Source organism: Leiobunum rupestre, chromosome 6 (genome assembly GCF_980474605.1).
Source record: "Leiobunum rupestre chromosome 6, qqLeiRupe1.1.hap1, whole genome shotgun sequence".
Classification (NCBI taxonomy): domain Eukaryota; kingdom Metazoa; phylum Arthropoda; class Arachnida; order Opiliones; family Sclerosomatidae; genus Leiobunum; species Leiobunum rupestre.
In genome coordinates this window covers 51,192,389-51,211,105 of record NC_143389.1, presented here as the reverse complement: position 1 = coordinate 51,211,105, position 18,717 = coordinate 51,192,389, and the positions used below count along the sequence as shown (strand labels likewise).

Below are 18,717 nucleotides of genomic sequence, written 5' to 3'. Positions count from 1 at the left end.
CGCTACCAAATAACACCCTCTAGACCACGAGAGAGAGTTCCGGGTGTAAGTTGGCCGGCGGAGAGAAAACATAGCGTAACGGTCATCTCGACGCGATAAAACGATATCCTAAATTTAACCCAGAAACACGCGGAGCGACGGAAGCAGTGTGGCGGGCGAGCCGAACCTGACGCGCACGTGATGTTTTTGACTCGTGGTGTTTTTAGCCCCCGCCCCACCCCTTTCGCCAGCGAATAGATCGATTCTTACCCGCGCTAGCTCGTCGTCGAACCGCTATACGAGCGCCCCGTCGTTACCTGACAGCGCCGGTTAAAGCCATTCAGCGGGGTACAGTCGGGGGGAAAGCGTTTCGACAAACCCCCCTCCCGTTTTATTTCCGTCCCTCCCCGCGCGCAAAATGACTTCAAAACAAGTTTTGCGTAATACGGAAAGAGAGAGAGAGGGAGAGAGGGAAAACGGATCGGCGGAAACCTTCAGATTGATTCAATCTTCCGAACGAGACAAACGCGTTCATCTCGAGCGCTCTCAAATACCATCATTCGATTTGCATCTTCCCGTAAAGAAGGAAGGTTAATAGAGATACAGTCTTTAATTAACAATAATTAAACTAATAATAATCATTTCGGTAGAATGAAAATAAAGAGTCGACATATTCTTAAATATAAAAAAAAAACCTTTAGTGTTTCAAAAAACGGTAAAAATTGAAAGTGAAAACTTTGACAACTAATACGAAATAGAAGTCACCGGCGTTGATCGTCTTTTTGTCGTCGTCGGGCGTTCGGCGGAACTCCGGAGCGCGCGTCACCTTGGCCCAGTTAAATACGGTGTCTGCGAGAGAAAAATAAGCGAGTGTTCATTTGGCGGAGCGCACCTCTCCCGCGAACTAGCGAAATTTTGAAGAGAGCCGTAGAATTAAAGACATCCATCCACCCTGACCTGATTTTTGAAGAACGGGCAGGTAGCGAAGAGGAAGCGAGCTTCTCTCTCACGTACTTCCCAAACAGACGGAAAAAGAACCGTTTCCGATATATTCGAAGCGAGAAAATTAAAACGGGATCGAGCCTTGAAAAATACATTTTTTTTCGGAGGAAGGAACCGTTGCTGTCACGCGCCAAAGTCTTGGCTCGGTTCGTTCTCGGCGAAGAGTCGTCCAACCCTTTCGTCTCGTACTCACGCAGTCCATCCGAAGTTTCGCGACAACGTGTTTCGCCGCTATTTAAAAAGTTTGCGCGGCTAGCGCCAAATTGAAAAGGCCCAATTGGATTATTTGAACGCGTCGCATTGAAACTGACGAGAAATCACAGCGCATTTCAAAAGCCTGAATGACAATTTCGGGTAATAGGTAGGATCAGATTCTCTTATTTTTCTATTTATTTTTATTTAAACCATTTTTTTTGGGATTATTCTTCATCGTCAATGTTAAATTAGAATATTTTAAACTAAAATTTTTATATAGAAAAGGGTATTTTCAATTTGTATAATTAAGCAGGGTTCGGTTGGCAAAAGGTTACCAAATCTGTCAGCTCGTTTAATCAATGACAATTTCTCCAACGCCGCCTGTAAAACTACGTACTTATCAGAGGGGTAGGCCCATAAATCGACTTAAGGGGCTTCCACGAGTCGATTTATGCTTAAATCTTAGCAAAATTTATATTTTTAAGTCAATATATCGGGGGCCCACAATTGAGAAAAATCTCCTAGTGTCGCCCCTGATACTTATAATCACGAACCGCCTAAATGTTTGGTATTAAACTAAAATTTAAATATATTATAAGAATACGCGTGCCAACTGATCTATACGGTAAAATTTTTCGTAAGGCGCCTGGCCATTTCGCAATTAACGCGAAAACTTTGTCTCCGAATCAACAAACGACGCTGTTTTTTCGCATTCTGGGAAGGTGAAATATAACGATTACTTTTCAACATCTATTCACGCGAACGCCAAGTCGATGAAAACTACTAATGGACTATTCATTCAAAACGACCGACGCGGTAGTGGCATACTCTATTTGACCATTCGCGGACGGTCAATTTCCACGGGTAGACGCAAATATCAACAGACTTTTCGCTCCACTCACCCCTACCTTCATCCCAAAAATTTCAACGATTTGAAGATCTTAGACTGTCCCGGCGGAGAACGCTATTAGTACAGAATGCTAGTAACGATTGTTACACGTTGTAGAAACGTTGTCATCATTTTCAAAGCGAAATTATTTATTTCGGGTGAAGGTAATTAAAAGGTATATTTACGCCCCCCTTTTCAACGCGTAATTATTCTGAAGTAATGGTCTTTTGCCCCCCCCCCCTACCCTCGTACCTCAACGTTTGCTGGCGAATGCCTCCCACTTCTATACCGTCAGATCGACGGAAAATAGAGACAGCTTCGGAGAACTTTTTAACCCGTAGTTTGTGAACGATATTAGTGGAACAATTAAACGTGAAAATGGATTACGCGACTTTGTTTAGAGTCACCGCAAACATCTTTAACCAGCGGTACTTTTTTCTTTATTACTATTATAAGGCAAGATTATAAGATTCCTACGGTAAAAGCGTTGAGTTCGCCTTTTGCACCGCGTTTACCGTTTTATCGCGCGCTAGAAATTAAGATTTAGATTCCCGTGTCCAAGAATTTAACTCGAGTTATTTAAGAATTTCCCAATTTGTTACCGCCGTAGAACAATTAGCGAATCTGCCGAGAAACTAGAAAACGTGATTTAGAAATTTAATAAATTTATCTTCATTTAGTTTTAAAAAGAAAAGTTATCATTCTCTAGCTGATTAAATATCGAGTCAACCAATTTTACAAATCAAAAATAATAACCAATTAAGCGTTGATTCTCAGTTATTCGTTTTGGAAACGCGCCAAATATACAAAATTTCATATTTGGCAAGGTCATATTTTGTAGTACTATTTTACTCGCTAACGTATTTGTTATTTTTATCATTTTTTATATTATTATTATTATTTAGTTAAGAAACGATTTCAATTGAAATGAGAAAAATGTAAGCATCCCCGTTACATAAGGCAGCTGGTGGGGCAGTTTTTAATTTCGATTGATCCAACTAGACACACAGATGTTATTTGGTACGTGCTCGTTTATTCTACTAGATCTATCTAACCCTGACGAACCAGTGTCGCCCGTAAACATTATTTTGGTCGTTTAAATAAGTTTGTTTTCGAAAAGATTCTGACGGCGCACCTGCTACGCGTGATGAAATAAGAAAATCGTACAAAAACATCCCCGAAAAATCGATATTCGCGTATCAAAATTGGCGAAAGGTTAACGGGGAAATGGAGGGTGCACTTCGACAAATCTATACCTGTATAGCGATTTCCAATCAATAGTTATAAAGTGTTATGGGTTTATTTTTATTATCGTAAACGACGGCAAATTATTGCCCATTGTGACGCGAGATTAGTCAATAGAACTTAGCAATATACGATTTCATTTATTAATAAAATAAAAGTTTCAATTGAAAATGAAATCCCGCTTCGAGAAATTACGACGATATTCGAGTATCAAATCGTTTGACTTTGCGTGGAAACAATAAGGCTCGTGACAGTTAAAATACCTTGATTTATCGCGCTGGATAATCATTAATGTGTGTTTGAAAATTAATACAGTCGAATATTTTTTGACATAATTATGAACGTTTAAAGGGAAACCACTAGTCGCGTTTAGGGTCGAAAGGTGTAACTAAGAAAAGGAAAAAAAAGACCCAAAAAGTAAAGTTGTTTTTCACTCGGGGCGAAGGGCTGAATAATTTAATAACAATTTGAGTCGCATTAAAGAAAAAGAAAGGCTACGGCAGTGGGGCAGCTGTAATTCCCCCCCCCCCTTCCCAGTTTCCGACGATTTGCCTCGAAATCTCTCGGTTATATAAGAGCCCCTCTGGTCGGCTTTCCCTTAAGGGTACAGGCACTCAGTCGCCGGGTATAGAATTCCCCGCCTGTTCCCTACGCAAAAGTAGTAAACAAGTATACTTGTACCGCGCACCCAATTATAGATTATTGGCTCGGTTACGTAATCGGCACGCCACCGCGAAAGGAGCTCGCTGGCGACATCTGTCGAACGAAACGGGAAACACTTTCGACCTGTTTATACTATAAAATCGTTATATTTAGGCGCTGCACGATTAATTACATCGGGAGAAAACGAAAATGAAAGAATTTTTATTGGACAACTTTCCAACTCATTTCGACAAAAATAAGACAAATGTCCGTACTTACAGTTATTTATGAGAGGGACAGAAGGCATTTTTTCAAATTTTCTTCGCAATCTTTTTCGCTATCTATACGTAACTTTAAGAGAAAATTTTAAAGGAGAAAGTTTTCTCTTTTAAATTTGAAAACAATCACTCAGTTTTCTCGGAGAACTAATGGAAAGGGGGGGGGGGGGGTGGTTCAATACTAAAATAGATTTCCATTCGCGCCTGAAAGCGGCCGGATATCTTGGATAAAAAGCGGGGGGCAGAAATATGACCTTGCCGAGATTGGTAGCGAAATAAGGAGAACGGGACAGATACCGAGTATTTTATATAGAGTGCCATTTGTCATACGGAAAGGCAACTTATATTCGATATAACAAGGCGGGCGAAGGGGATATTGCGACACGATTGACTTCTGTTGAAAATATATTATATCATTCCTTTGGAAATTTAAATTTTATTCGTAATAAAGCGTCAGCAATTTCTTCGACCCCGACAGGGAGGGTTGTTGGAATGTAGTGGCTAAGAAACTAATAAATAAATCCGAATTTTAAAACTAATCGAACTTTTTTTCTTTCGTTCCTTCAGGATATCTCGAGGGCCACATGAACCAGTCTGTTTCGATCCTCGCGAAATGATGGTAGCTGACGGAGACCCGGCGATGAGTGCCAAGCATATCCGTATGATGTCCTCCCCCGAGCCGCCGGCCATCAACCTCACCATGCCACTACACGGACAGTCGCACGCTCACTCACCCACCATGGGCGTCGCGTCACCTTTGGGTCCCTCGGGCCCGGCCATGTCGCCCAACAACTCCATGGACTCGCTGATGTCCGTCGTTCCTCACCATCGCCTGCATCCTCATCACCGAAGCCTGTCCCCGCACAGCATGGGCGAACCGGGTCCCCCGGGAGTCATTCCCGTCGACTTGACCTCGCACGTCAAGAGCAGGGACCTGTTCCCGGCCAGAAAACAGCGGGAGTTCATCCCGGATTCGAAGAAGGACGAGAACTACTGGGACCGTCGCCGAAGGAATAACGAAGCGGCCAAGAGGTCGAGAGAAAAGCGTCGGATCAACGACATGGTCTTGGAATCGCGCGTCCTCGAACTCTCCAAAGAGAACGCCATCCTTAAAGCCGAATTGGTCGCTCTGAAAGACCATTTCGGAGTACAGACTCTCGTGTCGGACAACGGGCTCCCAATTCCGATGGTGTCTCCCCGAAGAAACAAATTCCTATCCTCGATGTTACCGTCCATCGTCGTGGCCCCTTCGCCCTTAAGCCCGGACGGCGGAGCTTCGGCGGCCCTGAGCAACGCGTACGGCGTCGCCGAGCGCGGACAAGAGAACATTGAATGCCACGTAGACGTTCACGGAGACCAGCGCTCCCAGAGCGGGCCCCCGTACCCACCGCACCCTCACCACCACGCGTACGGCTATCCCGTCGCCGGATCCCCGATCCACGGCGGCGTCGACGACGTCGTCCCAGGTCCGGCCCACCACTTATCGAGTCAACACCCCGCCAACCGGAACTCACCCGATGACATCGATTCGGCCGGTTCCTCGATCGGTTCGTGGTCCTACGGCGAAGACACGATCCACGGCTCGTCGGCCGCCGTCCTGGCGCACTCTCAAGTCATCAACATGCCACCTGGCGCCCATTTCTCGCTGCCCCACAAACTGAGGCACAAATCGAGAATCGGCGACCGGGAATCGGGATCCGCGAACATGCACCCCATCAGCCCCGGAGACAGCGGAAGAAGCAGCTGCACCAGCAACCGCGAAGACAGTTCCTGCCCCTCGGACGGCGACAGCGCCGGCAGCGTCCACGGACACGATCCTGCCGACTCGCCGCCGGTCAACGACCAGGAGGAGCCGCGACCGAGTACCAGCTCCAGAGAGTCTCATTCCTCGGCGCGAGAGTCTCATTCCAACGCCAGCAACGCCAACCGGGAGTCTCGAAACAAACACAAACAGAGGCGATATCGGGGCCACGAGGAAATCTCGCCCAAGCCGGGAGCCACCAGTCCCAGGCCGACCTCCTCTCAACCACCACCAGCGGCCGCCTCGACTATTCACGGCGAAAGAGACGCGCCCAGGCCCGGAGATAATCTAGAAACGGAGAATCACGCCCTGAAGTCCGAGATGGTCCGCTTGGCGTCCGAAGTGGCCAATTTGAAAGAGATCTTGATGAGTAACAACAACAGGGACTCCGACTACGTTCCGATGAGGAAAGTCATGATGCTGGAGCCAGGCATTCCATCGGCTCAATATTACTGAAACCAATCGAGCCAACGTCGGTATTGAAAGGACGCTTCACGCGTCAAACTAACATTTTCTAAAATAAAACAGAACCATTTTTAAACTGTGATCCTAGACGAATTTAAACCCCGAGATAGTTGTTTGACATTTGAGGAAAGGGATAAAATTCCGGAACTGAACGTTAAAAGGCGAACCGAGCCCGAAGGTCGAGTACACACCCTCTAACTCGGCCCCGAGGTTTCGCGTCGATTTTTTACAACTAAGATATAGAAATATTAAAATTAATAAAAAAAAATATGAATATGATCTTACGGCGTGACGTAAAACGTTTCGATTACGTTGAAATCGTTTACGAGGGATATTTATTTCACATTCCGCTTTTTCTAACGTAACTGGCAAGGTTATGGACGATGGTCATTCGCCAATTACGTCAAACCAATTATCGTTATACTCGTTTGAAATCTTTACAGAAATTATTTAAAAAATGTTCCCCAAATTTGGTGTTACAGTTTTAAGAGTGAAAAATATCATTACCAAAATCACGTGACAGATATCTTAGAATGGCCGTTTCATTCGCTTGACCACTACGTGACTTACAAGTATATCAAACCAAATGAATTATTACCGAAGAACTTGGCCGTTTGAATGAAATAAATATATCTATACGTATAATATGTATGTTGATAATATATTTATAATACACGTATATATAAAGCCTTTATCACGAGCTTATGGATTCTTACGGAGCGGGACAAAAGTAATATTAAAATTCCGAGCATTTATAATAAATTTTTACGGTTAAAATGACGCAAAATTGTTGATGTTTCCGCTCAAAAATGTTGATTATTCTTTTTAAATTCCGAAAGTATTAATAAGAGGTTAATGAAATTTCATTTGTCAGTAATGGTAAGAACTTAGCGCTATCTTTCTTACCTTTCCGGCGTTGAAATATCCCTCGAAACATCCATTTTTGTACGTGGTGTTCCTGAACATTAACTCAAATCAAAACCCATCGCGAAAGCCAATTTTTTGCCCCGTGCCAAAAGGTTGGCTCCCTGCCTGTTACAAAAAGCGAAAATTTCAAGAAATTGTGCGTAAATAAACAAACACGTTAAATGAAAGATACTAATTCATTTTCTACAATTTAGAAACTGTAGAAGCTACCTTTCCCCATCACCGAAGAAAATTTACATATTTGTCAATACAAAAAGTATATATATATTTCAATCGCACGATTTAATAGACCCAAGGTTGCCGCTCGGGAGATTCAAATAAATAAATTTGTTACTTTCATAAAAAAAGGGGAAGTATTACCCTTTGTAGAATAGCAATTAAGATCGAGTTCAGTATGACTTTCCCTATATGACGTTGCCTAAGACTTTCGAGATGTTTCCAGATAAATTGAATATATATAAAAATAAAAAATAAATAAAAATTATTGTCCAAAAATCTAACGGGAACATTCGGGGTTATTTTTTGTTTTGTCAATTCGTCCCGAAAGACGAACAAATTAAAAACCCGTGAAAATAACAAAATATTTATTCTAGTGTCAGATGCCAAAAATCGAGGGTTTGAAAAATCTACTTATTACTTTATTATTATTATTCACATTGTGACATCGCCCCTGTTGAAAACATTTGTCTGTTATAAAGAGAGAAAAATAAAGATATTTGAAAAATTTATTATCCGCTTATTTTATTTGAATCTACGCGAAAATTTTGGTCAACTTCGTCAGTGAACAGTTTCGACTCTAGTTCGTATAAATCAGATTGGGTTTTCGTTCACAATATTCATTGAAAGTTGCTAATTTAACCGTCTAAGAAAATTACTCAAAATTATTAAAAACAAGTCTTTTACTACAACCAAATATCTCAATTTATACGAAAAAGGGCATTTGTAATGAGAAAAGCGACGGTTCGTGACGATAAAAGCTAAATGCGAAATTCTTCAAACTGGTAATCTAAAGAGGATATGATATAAATAAATCGAAATTCTTTGTCGAATATAATATTACGATTACAACCTCCCACCAGAATTATTCAAATTACGAGAATAGAAGACGAAGAAGCTTTAGCGCAAATTCTTAAAATTCTTTTCACCGTCGAAAGAAAAAGGAAGCTACAATCCGGTGCCAAAAAACTGTACGTATGCGCGCAGACTTTACCCTTCGTTTCTGGCTTCCACTAAAGCCGCGTTCACACTAGACACTTTGGAAACGTTTTGAAACGGTTTCGAAAGATCAAATTGAACATTTTCGGTGTCAACTCTATTAATAGGAATACGAAAAATACATTTGACGCCAAAATTTTACAATTTGATCTTTCGAAACCGTTTTAAAACGTTTTCAAAGTGTCTAGTGTGAACGCGGCTTTCCTGTCGCCTCACTATCGGTTTCTTTGTTAATCGAGCGAGCTATTTCCGCAAATATAGTATACACCGTCAAAAATACGCATAGTTGCGACGCGGAGACTTTGGCGGAAACTAGACTTTCGAGCGATAAAGTTCTTAAAAATAATAGGGTGAAATGAATCGTATTTTACCCTAAAAATGCTTAAAAACCGAAAGCTCGTGATTGAGATATTCGTCGAAGGAAGGACGCTGGAAATGACGCGAAGCGGCACTTTTGCTCCAAGCTGAGAAATAACGGGCTGATATTGAAAACGATTACAATTTCATTTGAGATATTCCGCGGTGTACGTTTACGAAGGAACAGCACGTTTTCACGCTGGAACCTTCGGTCGCCTTCATTCGCCTCTCGCAAATACGCGAGTCCATTCAAGGCTCCCGGAGTACTAAAACGCGAGTCTCCTCGCGCGTAATTGATCTACTCTAATTAGAATGAACATTAACAGAGAGTCAGCGCCTAAACGTTACTGGCAGTTCAATTTCTTCAACGAAAGAGCGATCACGGACAAATTATTTTACAATTTGTGTTTTGAATATACTAAGACAAATTTCAGATATACCTTACAGAATAGTTAACTCTATTAATAATAAAATTTACACAACAAACGATAAATGAGTTTATTGGCAAATTCCTTGAAGAAATTGGCGCAATATATTAAAGAACATAGCGTTGATTATCAAATTAAACTTTGCCCCCTCAGTCAGCCTCCTCCTTGCCGAATATCTGGCAACGCGACTGCGTTGTAATTTAGAATATTATTAATTGCGTTTACCGTACAAGCCATTAGAGTTCGTCGTGGCTCGTACATTGACGCCTGAGCAGTCTTTATTTCGCGTCACTAGGGACGACTGTGGAGAAATTAAAAATAGGAGAAACATTGGTTCCAAAATACTTTTAATCCCAGCTTCGTTTCGGGAACGAATCTCCACCCACGTCCGGAGTAATCAACGTAATTACCATTCTGAATGACGACCTCGAAAGCGAGAAGAGGAAAAACTATGGAAAGAGAAGAACACCTAAAAATGTTGACCTAATTTCGGGGCTCGCTGGAAAGCTCGGGCTCGGTGGACAGACACGCTTTGATAAAAGGCTCTCTTCCACATTTTACGTTTTCTTCGCTTTCGCTGAGTCTAGCCGCTTCGTTTCGAGTCTGGCGAAAGGCTGCAAAATTCGAGACGAACGCTGCGGGGCTACCAACTGAGGGACAGTTAACGAGATCGATCCGACGGAAATAACCCAGGAAACACTCTGATAAACTTTCCCAATTAGCCTATGTAGTTTTTAACGGGTTGATGTCGTAGTTAGGATACCTCGATGCCTGTAGAAATTAGCGATACTGATAAATTTAGATCCGCGGTAGAGGTTCAATTTTAAACTACTAGGGCCGTTTTATCCAAAGAGCACAATTCGCGCAATGGACACTGGCCAGGGTCGTTTCATCCAATGGGCACAATACGCGCAATGGACATTGTGGCCAGGGCCGTTTCATCAATGGGCACAATTCGCGCAATGGACACTGGCCAGGGCCGTTTAATCCAATGGGCACAAATCGCGCAATGGACACTGTGGCCAGGGTCTATGAAATTCCAATGGGGCCCAAGGAAGTGTATGAGTATAAAAAGTCAATTAAAATGAAGGCCCGCGAAGGTCTTAAAACGAAGCAACTTGCTCCGGAAAGGGGTGTTTTCGAATTAAATACGGGTCTCAATTAATCACCCGTTTTGCTCGTGTTTTGTTCATTTCAAGAACGAAGCTGCGGAGTTTAACAGTTTCCACCCTTGAAAAGTATTTTCGCGTTTGATTCTCACCTTCGCGGAATCATACCCCTCGTTCACCCTCCTCGCTGATGTTTGGCCGGGAAAGTAACAATGAGAGTCTATTATGGAAGTGTGGCGAAACTATACGCGTAACAACACCCTAAGTATTACTCTAAGCTTAATTCTGGCTTCTCTCGACGGAATCATCAGCCACGAGAAGAACGCCATTAAACGGTAATTGTGTTTTCCTCTCGCGAACCAAGGAGAAAAGCCTTAACACGCCACTAGCGTTTCTTCTCTCGTAGAGAAATCGTTTCGACGAACCTTGAAGGGTACCCACCTACTTGAAAAACGACGCTTTCACAAAATAGCCTCAACATTTTTACAGTTTGAGAATTTCCGAAGAAAGTAAATGGCGGTTGTTGGGGCCCAGTTTACGGTAAATATGGCTCGATGGATTTTCAATGACATTGCGTAAATATGACCAATGACTAAAAGAAGCATTGGTGTATAGGAAACCCTAGCAGAGCCCGCAATACGGAATACAGGGGGAGACTCCACTTCACCCCCCCCATTTCTACCGATCTATGGGCTAGATATCTACTCTTCCCCTATAAACGCCATTACGCATAAGCACCCCCAAAATAGTTTCGTGGGGGTCCCGGAGATCTTAGCTACGCCACTGAAACGAAACAACAGGTCCCAATTTTCATTGGTCAACAACCCAAAGTAATTTTACACACCAGAGATCCAAAAGGACACGTGTCTCCAGTGGCGGCTGAGGAGGCTGGATCCCCGGGGCGGCGGCAGTGGTTTGTGACACCCCCAGGACCGTGGAGAAGTTTTCACGGGTCCGTCTTCTTCAAGTTTAATCGTTCTGATCTGCACCCCCCCCCCCCTCGAGCTTCTCCGATGGCACCCCCTGTTGCCCTGGTACCCGGGGCGGACCGCCCCCCGCCCCCCCCCCTTAGGCCGCCACTGCGTGACTCTTGGTAAGCTAACCTGATTTTGGAGTGCATCGTATGGTTTTGGAGTGCATCGTATGAGTTAGGAGTGCGTCGTATGAGTTAGGAGTGCGTCGTAGCGTTTGAAGTCAGTATGAGGGGGAAATTTCCAACTATTGAGAGGAGAGCGGCTTCTATATTTAGCTATTCATGAGCAAGATGATCGAGTGGTCTGAAAGTGAGCGTAGCTTAGAAATGAGTGCTTCACCTAACTGAGGGGAGCGAATTATACTTAGCCTAAAAACGTTTACGTTAATTTTTCATAATTTGATATTATTTTGTTAGTTCTTCAATTTTTTTGGTGGCTCAGATTGGTAATATGATAACATATTGGTTGCTCCAATTGGTAATATGATAAAATATTGGTTGCTCAAATTAGTAATATGATAAAATATTGGTTGCTCAAATTGGTAATATGATAAAATATTGGTTGCTCCAATTGGTAATATAATAAAATATTGGTTGCTCAAATTGGTAATATGATAAAATATTGGTTGCTCAAATTGGTAATATGATCAAATATTGGTTGCTCAAATTGGTAATATAATAAAATATTGGTTGCTCAAATTGGTAATATGATAAAATATTGGTTGCTCCAATTGGTAATATAATAAAATATTGGTTGCTCAAATTGGTAATATGATAAAATATTGGTTGCTCCAATTGGTAATATAATAAAATATTGGTTGCTCAAATTGGTAATATGATCAAATATTGGTTGCTCAAATTGGTAATATAATAAAATATTGGTTGCTCAAATTGGTAATATGATCAAATATTGGTTGCTCAAATTGGTAATATGATCAAATATTGGTTGCTCCAATTGGTAATATAATAAAATATTGGTTGCTCAAATTGGTAATATGATCAAATATTGGTTGCTCAAATTGGTAATATAATAAAATATTGGTTGCTCAAATTGGTAATATGATCAAATATTGGTTGCTCAAATTGGTAATATGATCAAATATTGGTTGCTCAAATTGGTAATATGATCAAATATTGGTTGCTCCAATTGGTAATATAATAAAATATTGGTTGCTCAAATTGGTAATATGATCAAATATTGGTTGCTCAAATTGGTAATATAATAAAATATTGGTTGCTCAAATTGGTAATATGATAAAATATTGGTTGCTCAAATTGGTAATATGATCAAATATTGGTTGCTCCAATTGGTAATATAATAAAATATTGGTTGCTCAAATTGGTAATATGATAAAATATTGGTTGCTCAAATTGGTAATATGATCAAATATTGGTTGCTCAAATTGGTAATATGATAAAATATTGGTTGCTCAAATTGGTAATATGATAAAATATTGGTTGCTCAAATTGGTAATATGATAAAATATTGGTTGCTCAAATTGGTAATATAATAAAATATTGGTTGCTCCAATTGGTAATATGATCAAATATTGGTTGCTCAAATTGGTAATATGATCAAATAAGTTTTAGTATTTTTAAAGAACTGCAATTAGTTCTCCATGTTCGCAGCGAATCAAAAGCCGCTGTTACGTCGACGGAAGAAACCACAAAGAGCGAAAACGAGCGTCCGCCCTGTAACCTTCAAAACCACCCAAAAGATGAAAATTTTGCGTGTGGGTCTAGCTTTCTCTCTCCCCGTTAAATAAAGGCTGAAGTGTATTTTCCCCGCGTGATTATAATACTTCTCTCCGCGGCGCGTTATGTGGGTCAACCAGACCAGTTTCCGCATTCAACGGCGAAGATGACGAGAAGGGGCCGCGTTTGGGGGAAGGGGCAGACGCGTTGGAGAGACGACCCTTTTTCCGGGACTTTCAATTCAAAGCCGGGCTTCAGATACACGTGAGAGTGAAGCCGAGTTGAATTTCCGAAGGTCTAGCTCTCTCTTCGGCTCGACTGTTTGAGAAGGTTCGCCCTAGTATCATCTTTTTTTGAGGGCACTCGTCTCGTATAACCGGTCAAAAGGGTGCCGTAACAAACTATTTCCAACGGGATGTTACCGTGTATTAGGACCGAGCCGAGCCCCCAAAAATAGAGCGATAAGTTGGGATAATGTTTCATTCAAATAACATTTTCTTATGAAACTTTTTGTTGTCGTCACAATAGTGGTGTAGGTTTTAAATATCACCAGAAGTATATAATACATAACTTACGAAAGAAGTATCCACCTCCAAAATTCTTCGTATTTCTAAAGTAACCCTATCCTGCTAATGTCATTCGCTCTTAAAAAAAGTACTAGGCTTCCAACGTAAATATTGTAAAATCATCATAGAGTGATTTCCTAAAAATATTAAATTGGCAAATCATTAAATACCAAATTATTAAATAAATAATCCCCGGGGCCAAGGGAAAGAGCCCACGAGCGTGCTTTTTAGGGACCCGGTAAGATAAGGGCCCATCGCCTGGCTCTTAACCCCCCCCCCCCTTTGTACTTTCAATTGAATGTTGACTAAATGGTACTGGCAGAAGCAACGAATATTAAATGATAAATAAGTTTCTTAATTTGAATGTAGCTATTTAATATTTAATATCTTAATCTCTCTAATTTCAATATATATTTGATTTTTTTTTAAATGCTGCATGAAACTGCTCCACACATTGCAGTCAGTAATTATTATGGGAAACTGACTCACTTATAGGATATTATTAATGACTTCCGGCGGTACTATAACCGTGTTAAAACGAATATGAGGCAACGAACCAACGCTCTGTTTCAAATTTAATTTCACATTCCGAATTTATGGCGAAAACAGTCTCCAATTAGTAAGAAAATACGACAATCGGGTAAAAAATAGTCCCCTTATTTAAATATATATTTACTGGCGGCGAAGGTCGTTCGATAATAAGACGATTAAAACCTAATTATAATTAATCCACATATTTAAACTGAATTAAGGTCATTCGAGATGATATAGTTAAACCGGACCCGGCCGCCTAATTGGACCCGCGCGTCTATTTAATTAAAACGACGCGTTCAATTTTAAAAATATTATTTCGCCGGATAAAAAGGATACCCTTATGGAAATTTTCTTGGGTTTTCTAAAGGAAATTTAAATATAAATTTTTAAAGAATTCCTTTAGATTTTTCTAAAGAATATTTCGGAATATTGGCCCCTTTTTCTAAAGAAAAATATTGGGTTTTCCTATAGAATTTTATAAAGTTTTTCTCTATAAATACCCATACATTTTTCTAAAGAAAAACATTGGGTTTTCCTATAGAATTTTATAAAGTTTTTCTCTATAAATACCCATACATTTTTCTAAAGAAAAATATTGGGTTTTCCTATAGAATTTTATAAAGTTTTTCTCTATAAATACCCATACATTTTTCTAAAGAAAAACATTGGGTTTTCCTATAGAATTTTATAAAGTTTTTCTCTATAAATACCCATACATTTTTCTAAAGAAAAACATTGGGTTTTCCTATAGAATTTTATAAAGTTTTTCTCTATAAATACCCATACATTTTTCTAAAGAATATCTTTAGAAATATTATTGTACACTCTCTCGCTCCGCCCCCCCCCCCTTAGCTATTGCCCCCCTTTGGGTTCTCTCCCCCCTTAGCTCTGCCCCCTCTAAGGTCTCGCCCCTTCTACGCTGGATGGTATTATTGATCACAATTTTGTAACACAGTTACCATTGTGTACAATTCAAGGATATTTTTTTAAGTATGCGAATGAATTTGTCCAGTACTATTAACAACCAAAATTTATTCAAATTATAACAATTAAGTTAATTGATTAATTATTTGTTTTCTCTTTTCTTGATATTTCTTTTATTTTATCCTGAATGGTTTTTTTTATTTTCATCGATGGTAAATTAAACCTTTTGGATGTTAAATCTGAAAAATTAACTTAATTAGTTTTATAATTTCAACCGAACAATATATTTACAAAAACTATAGTACTTATGATCGCATCAATCTTTTGTGGATCCAATTTTGTTTTCGGGGGGCAGGCTTTATGGGCGTTCGATACTTTCCCCGAAAGCGATCCACTCGCCAATTCCTCTCGGTTAAACATGCACATTAGGAGATTTCGTGCAAAAAATGTGCCGTTTCCGCTGGCGGAATACTCTGCATTAGCCAAATCCGTTTTGTTAATTTTGACATTGTTTCCAATGTCAATCTGCTCAGAAAATTAAGAAATTAAATATATACTTTTGGAATTATAATTTTAACTTTTAAATTTACCATTTCCACCTCCTTTTCTTGTTCGGTAATAGGAGTTTTGCCTTCGTTGTTGTGGCATTTGCTATGCATTTTTTTTAACTTTTTTATCCATATACCAACATCTGGAAAATATAAAATACATGTCAATCAAAAGGAAGGAAAATCTTATGTCTGTGTAGATAAATAATTAATACCCGACATTTCCCTTAATGAATGAACTTCGTCTTTCAATCTTTTATTTTTTTCCTTCAGTTTTGAAATTTTTTCGAGAAGTTCCATTTCCTTTTCGGTAGAATCCCTAGAAGATCCACTTAAATTGTCCAAAATTTTTTTATTTTGCTAACAAAATAACAATAATTGAAATTAAATTGTGCAGACTACCAATTTAGCCTTCGTATTCAGTTCATAATACCTCATTAACCGCAGCGTTGGTTTTTTTCGCTTTTGTTGACTTAACACCTTTAGATTTTTTTTAAACAGTTTTTCCATGTCACTAGCAGATCCTGTAATTAAAATTATTTTTATTACAATTTAAAAACAGTAATAATATCATAAAGTAATAATTATTCAGAATATTATTAAATAATGAGATTTATAGAGGTCGGCGATGGTTAACTTTTATTCAATAGATAAATCTCTCAAAATTATTCGTAAAAAGATTCGATCAAGTAATTTATATTTCTGTATTATCCGATTAATTTTTTGATAAATTTGTAAAATAAATCGCCAAAACGACTTTTTTTCGATACATGTTTTTTAATCATTTTCCGAAATATTAACCGGTAAATTTCTTTTTACATTTTTTTACCGAAAAAAATCAATTTACACCGTCCCCGACCTCTAGGAATTTAACTTTATATTGGTTCATTTTACTTTAGTTATAATTAATAATTTTGTAATAATACTAATTTTATAATTGAAATGATAAAAATGAATTTTACATCATAGCGTTCCTGAAATTTTTTCCACACTATTAACAAGTGTTAATATAACTATTATTAACAATAATTATTAATTAATTAAACGGTACGAAAAACCGTGTAATGCCATATTAAGACGACGCTGATAAAACGGGGTTCAATAAATCGAAGTGTTATTTTTACCACACATTTAATTCAGTATAAAAATAAGCTTTGGTTTCATAAACAAAGTCTAAGCCCGGTTTTATAAGCCTAAACTGAAAATATAAAAGACATTTCTAGAGAACTTACCAAATGCAATTAGCTCTCCTGGAGCGCACTCCTCTTTTCCGCTTACATCCCAATCTATATCCGTGACGGTGTTAATAAACTCATCAAAGTCATTGGCAAGAGCAATTTTGGTGGAGAGTGCACTATTAACTATCTTCCTAATTGGATAGACATCTTTAACATCAGAGTCAATCCACTGCACTAACATATGAAGCCCGTTTGATTTTCCATTCATTATTATTAATTTCTACAATCCAGTCTTAGAAAACGAACCTGCCCAATCTACACGCTAAAAAGAAGTTGCGAAAGTCGTTCAAAGACACTAGCTTGAAGAAGAAACAGCTGACCAAAAGTGTCGAAGACTCGAATATGGCGAATTGCCAATAAAATAGATCAGTATTTTTCTTCGCCAAACCGGGATCTATGCAGTCTTTACCTTACCCGCGCTCTTTTTCACTCGAATAATACCGAGAATCGGAGATAAAAGTAGCAACATAGAGACTATGGTAGCAAGGTCACTCGGACTATTTCCTGGCTTCGGACAATAGGCATAGGAATGCTCTTCGCTTCCTTGGGGCTATCTCCACTTTAGGGCCTAAAGCGTATCACCTTGTAGTTCTGTTCGCGCTGTAAAGCCCGTGAAACGCGAGGCCAAAAATTTCAGGTACCAAAAGGTTTATACTATAACGAAACGAGCGCGCGGCTTTGACCTTGGTGAAATATCTTTCCAGACTGATCGTTTCTTGCGAAACAATTTTGGCGCGCTTGAAACGGTATGCGCGACATTTGAAACTCGAGTGAAAGTCAAAATTAACAATCATAACCTAATAACTCGTAAAAAAACTGCCATAATACTATCGCTATGAAACGAAACAAAAGGAATTATAAAAATTACCTTACTTCCGGAAGTACTATTCCAAAACGTTCAAGAACGAGATACAGAAAAGAGTTATTAAAAACTGAAATAACAAAAGTAATTTCGTCAGATTCAGAAACTGACAACGAATTCACAGTTGCGGAACATTTGGTGCCCAATAACATTAATGCGTATAATGATGTCGACGTCGAAGAACAACATTTTATGTAAATATATATTTATTTAACGATTACCTATACTGAGAATAATGATTTTTTTTTTAGAATCGATGAATCTAACAACGAAAGTTCTACTTCTTCATCTGATACTACAGACATCGATATCGAAAATATACACTATTTCGACAATATAATTGAAAAGGTATATCCAGTTTTGCGATATTTATTACAAATCACTTATTTTTATTTTCATTAAACTAGGATGAAGCCGATGAACCGCTTTTTGAAGGCGCTCACCTAACAAAAAAAGAAAGCGTTTTATTAATAATGGCTCATATTTTACGTCATCACTCAACTTATGAATCCACCAACAGTCTACTTCAATTAATTCGTTGGCATTTACCGAAGGAAAAGTCAGCCAAATTCCCAGTGACAAAATATTTGTTTTTCAAACAGTTCGAGAAAGAAATTGGTAACGTGAAAACTCATTATTATTGTAATAATTGCGACGCGTCGAACTATCTTGGCGAAGAAACTGCCGGGCAAAATACGTACGTTTGCGATATATGCAATTCCTCGTTTAAAGCTGATGAAATGATGAAAATCGGAAGCTATTTTTTAGTTTTGGATTTCGAGAAACAAATAAAAAATGTTATGGAACTTTTAGATCCAAAATTACCAGAAAAAGGGCAAAAATTT

At 39.2% G+C, this 18,717-nt stretch overlaps 2 protein-coding genes across 4 annotated transcripts; one reads left to right on the top strand and one right to left on the bottom strand.

Moving 5' to 3' along the window:
• Positions 1-402: 402 nt before the first annotated feature.
• Positions 403-8,119, top strand: vri (nuclear factor interleukin-3-regulated vrille). Of its 3 annotated transcripts, none has more exons than XM_090178408.1 (2): positions 403-1,342; positions 4,798-8,119. In XM_090178408.1, the coding sequence occupies exons 1-2, from the start codon at positions 1,323-1,325 to the stop codon at positions 6,485-6,487; spliced, it is 1,710 nt and encodes a 569-aa protein (XP_090034534.1). In that variant the 5' UTR covers positions 403-1,322; the 3' UTR covers positions 6,488-8,119. The 3 variants fall into 3 exon arrangements, with proteins under 3 accessions (XP_090034534.1, XP_090034533.1, XP_090034535.1); XM_090178407.1 differs by lacking the exon at positions 403-1,342 and adding an exon at positions 2,307-2,493; XM_090178409.1 differs by lacking the exon at positions 403-1,342 and adding an exon at positions 3,662-3,727.
• Positions 8,120-15,362: 7,243 nt separating this feature from the next.
• LOC149941428 (uncharacterized) lies at positions 15,363-17,660 on the bottom strand. Its single transcript, XM_090179470.1, has 6 exons — positions 17,005-17,660; positions 16,175-16,296; positions 15,988-16,132; positions 15,815-15,915; positions 15,530-15,749; positions 15,363-15,463 (listed from the first exon to the last, which is right to left on the bottom strand). The coding sequence occupies exons 1-6, from the start codon at positions 17,216-17,218 to the stop codon at positions 15,363-15,365; spliced, it is 903 nt and encodes a 300-aa protein (XP_090035596.1). The 5' UTR covers positions 17,219-17,660.
• Between the last annotated feature and the right edge of the window lie 1,057 nt (positions 17,661-18,717).

Bases quoted from the DNA above. Each gene is read 5' to 3' on its own strand.
- vri (XM_090178407.1), top strand. From the start codon at position 2,444: ATGGATTACGCGACTTTGTTTAGAGTCACCGCAAACATCTTTAACCAG. The intron at 2,494-4,797 runs GTACTTTTTTCT...TCGTTCCTTCAG, and splicing joins GCAAACATCTTTAACCAGCG to GATATCTCGAGGGCCACATG.
- LOC149941428 (XM_090179470.1), bottom strand. From the start codon at position 17,218: ATGAATGGAAAATCAAACGGGCTTCATATGTTAGTGCAGTGGATTGAC. The intron at 16,133-16,174 runs GTAGTCTGCACA...TTATTTTGTTAG, and splicing joins TGAATACGAAGGCTAAATTG to CAAAATAAAAAAATTTTGGA. The intron at 15,916-15,987 runs GTATTAATTATT...TATATTTTCCAG, and splicing joins TTCATTAAGGGAAATGTCGG to ATGTTGGTATATGGATAAAA.